Consider the following 5,522-nt stretch of genomic DNA (forward strand, 5'->3'; position numbering starts at 1 on the left):
TTTGTAGACCAGGCTGGCCTCGAACTCAGAAATCCGCCTGCCTCTGCCTCCCAAGTGCTGGGATTAAAGGCGTGCGCCACCATGCCCGGCTATGAAATTTGTTCCTTATTTCCTGTAAGCAGGATCTTCAATGTTCTTCAAGTTAGCCTCAGTCCCCAAACTTGCCAAACTCTTCTCCCTCTTCCCTTGGCTCTCTCAGTGCTGAGTTTACAGGCTTGTAAGTCTAACCCTTGCTATTCATTCTTTCTTTTTGTCCTGCTGTGTCCTAGAAGAAGATAACCTTGTAACTCTGGATCCCACCAGGTGTGTGTAACACACACCTTTTATTCTGGCATTTGAGAGGTGGATCTCTCTGAGTTGAAGGCCAGCCTGGTCTAAAGCATGAGTTTCAGTCTAACCTAGGCTACACACTGAGACCCTGTATCAAACACACACACACACACACACACACACACGTAACTCCCCCTCCTCTGCCTCAGCATTTGAAGATGGTGTGCCATGTCAGTTTTCTTTATGAATAATTTGTTTTTCTGTCCCACAAATCACCATCCCCCAACATACCCTTTATTTTATTTATTTTACTTTTTAAGGGAGGGTCTCACTAGATAGCTCTATCTGGCCTGGAACTTGCTAGGGAGACCAGGGTCCACCTCACATTGATCCATCTGCCAGATCCCAGAGTGCTGGGATTAAAAGCAAGGGACCCTACTCCAGGCACTATCAGCCCTTTGCTGTGATCATTGAAAGTCTTCCTAAGCAATTTGCCCTAGTGCAAGCTCTGTCCCTGTCTGCTTCCCTTACCATCCTATCCATTACTCTCTGATACTAACTTTTCCAAATATAGCTGTCACCAACTTCTCATTATCCACAATGTTAAGTTTCAACTCCACAGCCAGGACTAAGACTGTTTGTGACATGACCTTGACCTTTGTCTTTAACAGAATTGGGTATTGTAGCTGGAGATATAGTTCAGTTGCTTCCCAGCACTCGTGAACGCCTGGATTTCACTCCGAGTGATGCATAAAACAGGATGTGGCAGCTAATGCCTGTAACCACAGCATTTGGGAGATAGAGACAAAGAGGTTTTTTTTTTTTGTTTGATTTTTGTTTTTTAAACAAGAAAAAAAGCCGGGTGTGGTGGTGCACGCCTTTAATCCCAGCACTTGGGAGGCAGAGGCAGGCAGATTTCTGAGTTCAAGAGCAGCCTGGTCCAAAGAGTGAGTTCCAGGACAGCCAGGGCTTCACAGAGAAACCCTGTCTTGAAAACCAAAAGAAGGAAAGAAAAAGAAAGAAAGAGTGTGTTCTCTCTGGAGAGATGGTTCAGTGGTTAAGAGCACTATATGCTTTTCCAGAGGTCCTGAGTTCAATTCCCAGNAACCACATGGTGGCTCACAACAAATCTATGATGTAATCTGGTGCCCTCTTTTGGCATGCAGGTATAGATGCAGATAGAGCATTCATACACAATAAATAAATCTTTAAAAAAATTAAAAGTTTACATTATTGTAGGGCACCTTGCAGCAAGTTTATGGCTAACCTGGGCTCCATGAGAATCTGTATCAGAAGAAAAGGAAATTGGTCAGTGAACTGCTATACCATACTGGGGAGTCACAGGTAAGGGAACCAGAAACTTAAGCAAACCAGACTGGATTATCTTTTCTTTATTGAAATAGTTATGGTTCCAGCACGTAGGAGGCAGAGGCAGGCCTGGTCTACAGGGTGAGTTCTAAGACAGCTAGGGCTACACAGAGAAACTCTGTCTCAGAATATTTATTTATTTATTTATTTATTTCTTTATTTATTTATTTATTTTGCTTAAGATGGGTCTCCTTCTCATGTAGCCCAGGAGTACACAGCACCACATCCAGTTACTTTGGTGCTGAATGTCCTATTAGAGCGTGTTGCAGTCTATGTAACGTAGTTACATCCTCAAGCCCTTAATCTTATTCTTCTAACAGGTTTCACTCCGTAGCTCAGGGTGGCTTTGACAGAATCAGGTACGGCAGGTTGGCTTCACACTCTTGGCATTTTTCTTGTCCCAGCCTTTCCAATGTTGTCTTTACAAGCATGAGCCACGATGCCAAGCTATTTTACATCTTTAGGATCAGCAAGTCGGCACAGTGGGGCAAGGGTACTTTCTAGTACATCTAAAGGCCTGAGTTCCAGCCACAGGAGACACATGGAGTGAGGAGAAAAACACCTGACTCCAGAAGCTGTTCTGTGACCTCTACACTTGTGTTCCCCCAACCACAACATGAATGAATTAGTGCCTTAGCTGTTGTGTCAAAAACAGACAGTAGAGAGCAAGAGAAAGCAGGGAGATGACTGGTCTATGGTCTTTCTAGTGTATGGACAGAACCCAATGTTCCTAATAGTGGTAGGGTGAAAGCTGACTGAATGGTATACTTAGGAGAGAAGATGGGAAGTTTAAATGCCTGTAACCTAGATGTCAGATACAAATGCCTAGCATTTGATAAGCTCTGAGGTCAATGGATCCCTAGTTTTTTTTTTTTTCTCTCCTCCGAACCCCATCTCACACACAGAGAGAAAGACAGAGGGGGTGGGGGAGACACAGATAAACCAGGAGTGGTGGTGAAATCTTCCTGCACTCTTAGCACATGCAGGATTGAGGCAGAAGTATCTCAGGCTAGAGACCAGGCTGGGCAATATTTAGTATTTAGTCCTAGGACACAGATGTGAGGGTGATGGGGCTGCACCATCTGTCACTCCACTCATCACCAAGTTGACCTGCTTGTCTTTTTTTTTTTTTTTTTTTCCCCCAGACAGGGTTTCTCTGTGCAGCCCTGGCTGTCCTGGAACTCACTTTGTAGACCATGCTGGCCTGGAACTCACTTTGTAGACCATGCTGGCCTTGAACTCAGAAATTCGCCTGCCTCTGCCTCCCAAGTGCTAGGACTAAAGGCGTGCACCACCACGCCCGGCGACCTGTTTGTCTATGTGAGTGTCTCCTCCCCTCTTCCCACTCCATGTACATGGCTTCCAGAACTACATGCCTGTTTGGTCAAAGAAGATGACCTTCCCCTAAGAGAGAAGGACACCGTCTTTGATAAAGGTTGAGGGAATAGCTATGTCACCCTGCTAGAACCTCCAAACAAGCCAAGCCTCCATAGCGGGTCCCGAGAAAGGCAGGGAGAGAGGAAGAAAAAGAAAAGAAGGAGAAATAAAAGAGAAAGAGTTTGTGAAGACAGCAGGTTGTGTGAGATCAGAGTGGGATATGACTGGTAGAAGATGGGAGTGGATCAGAAAGACAGAGAAGGCTGAGCTGCTTGTGTTAATGCCAGGGGCACCACACACACACGAATCAAACCCAGGTATTCTGCAAGAATAAGAGTGCTTTTAACCGCTGAGCCATCTCTACGGCTTTCAACATTTATTATAGTGTGTGCGCGTGCGGGCGTGCGGGCGCGCGTGCTGCCAAGTTGCATGTATGGAGGTCTAAGAATAATTTGTGGGAATCGACTGTCTCCTTCAACTAGGCCGGGTCGGCCAGCCTAGTGACAAGTGCCATCACCCGTTGAGCCAGCTAGCTTGCCTAGCATTTTCTTTTGACACAGTCTCTTTCTCTCTGCAGCCTGGGCTAGTCGGGAACTCACTATGTTACCCAGGCTGGTCTTAGTCTGGAGGTGATGCCCCTGCTTCAGAGTCCTAAGTGCTGGGATGACAGGCATGAGCTTCACTACACAGCTCAAGCGGGTCTTGATCTCCATGGTCAGGAGTCATCAGGTTCGCGCGTGCTGAGACTGCAAGCCTGAATTTACAGGTCTGGCTCAAGAGGCTCGCAAACCTTCAGCAGGAACCCCAGGACCCTAAGTGTTGTAGACCCCCTGGGTGACGCCCACTTCCGCCTTGCTCTCCTGGCCGGGACCCAGCGGCGGCCGCGTGCGTCATCATTCCGCGCCGCCGCGCGCCAGGGGCATCATCTGGCCCCGCCCGCGCGGCGGCTGGGCTCCTGTCAGAGCCGGCTCCAGCCATGGTGTTGCCCAGTGTTTTGTAAGTTGGCAGCGGAGGCTCGGGACGTGGCGCAGGTCCCGATGGCGGCCCTGGTGGCTGCGGCGGCCCTGGCGGCGGCCGAACCTGCACCCTCGGTGCCGCAGGCGGCGGGGAGCGGGGGCCCGACCTCGCGCCGAGACTTCTACTGGCTGCGTTCCTTCTTGGCTGGAGGTCAGTATCCACCGCCCGGACCCCGGGGCTGGGTGGTGAAGCCGGTCCGCGGGCCGATCAGACAATCCCGAGCTTCTCCTGCTGCAGCGCCCAGCCGGGCCTTCACTTCAGCCGCTGCAGCCGGGGCTAATCCCTCCTCTGAACCAAGCACCTATTTCTGAAGGTTGAAAACAGGATTTTTTACGTGGGACATGGTGGTCACCACCCCTTTCTGTTACAAATCACAGGAGTGACAGTGTAGGATTGGGTTTTGCTGTTTGCTTGAAAGGAAAACAAGTTTTGGAGGTGGAGGCCAGCTTGGGTTCGCGCCCCCTTCGCGAGAGTACGCGCGCGCGGATAATGATATGAGAATATTTCATGTATTCCCNCCCCCCCCCCCCAAGATCCTTATGTAGTTGACGCTGGCTTTGAACTCCGGATTCTCCTGCCTCTGCATCCCAAGTGCTGGAATTACAGGCACATGTCGCACAGTCCGTCTCTGGAGGTTAACTTTGAAAAATAGACTAGGATATGAGCTGGACATGGTGGAATGTGCCTTAAATCGCAGCACCAGGCAGATGCAAAGGCAGGCAGATCTTGAGTTTGACGTCAACCAGGTCTTCATAGCAAGTTCCGGGCAAGCCAAAGTGATACGCTGTCTCAAAAACAAAATAAAATGACTAAGGATATTGTGCAAAATTGCCTACAACCGCCCAGCGGTGGTGGTGCACGTCTTTAATCCCAGCACTTGGGAGGCGAGCGGATTTCTGAGTTCGAGGCCAGTCTGGTCTGAGTGAGTTCAGGACAGCCAGGGCTACACAGAGAAACCCTGTCTCGAAAAAAAAAAAAAAATTAAAAAACCAAAAACCAAACAGGTGGAGAAGCAAGCCCGCAGACCTTGTCATGCAATAGAAGATAGATGGAGGTGATAGCAAAGATCCCTGGCTTTGTTGTTTTGGGTAATCTTCTAGATCGATGATGGTAAGCTGCTGAACAAAAGCGGGAGGGGCTTGAGAAGAACAACAAATCAGTGGTCCAAGTTGTAGACCAGCCTGGTCTACAGAGTGAGTTCCAGGACAGCCAGGGCTACACAGAGAAACCCTGTCTCAGAAAAACAAAAAAAAGAAAACTGCCTACAACCAAAACTGGTTCTAGGAATCGTGGTAAACAAGCTTGTAACAGCTTGAAAAGAAGCAGTGTGCTTTGTGGTTAGGCTACCAGATGGCTTGCATGTGTTGTGGTTCCTCTCCCTTTCAGTATGCAGGTGTTTGTAAGTTTGTATCTCTTAACCTCTCCCTCCCCACAATGATTGATTATTTGAGTTGTCATCAGTTAATTATTTATGTTTTTTTTTTTTTTTT

At 48.4% G+C, this 5,522-nt stretch overlaps 1 protein-coding gene across 2 annotated transcripts in view; it reads left to right on the forward strand.

Annotated features, from left to right (window-relative positions):
* The first annotated feature begins 3,939 nt into the window (after positions 1–3,939).
* Positions 3,940–5,522, forward strand: part of Slc25a16 (solute carrier family 25 member 16) — a 24,690-nt gene continuing 23,107 nt past the window's right edge. Inside the window, exon 1 of one of the 2 annotated variants that reach the window (XM_021173970.1) lies at positions 3,940–4,182. In XM_021173970.1, the coding sequence (XP_021029629.1) occupies positions 4,053–4,182 (130 nt within the window). In that variant the 5' untranslated portion in view covers positions 3,940–4,052. The remainder of the gene's footprint in view (positions 4,183–5,522) is intronic. The other variant, XM_021173971.2, reaches the window with a different exon arrangement.

The sequence above is a fragment of the Mus caroli genome, chromosome 10 (assembly GCF_900094665.2).
Source record: "Mus caroli chromosome 10, CAROLI_EIJ_v1.1, whole genome shotgun sequence".
Classification (NCBI taxonomy): Eukaryota; Metazoa; Chordata; class Mammalia; order Rodentia; family Muridae; genus Mus; species Mus caroli.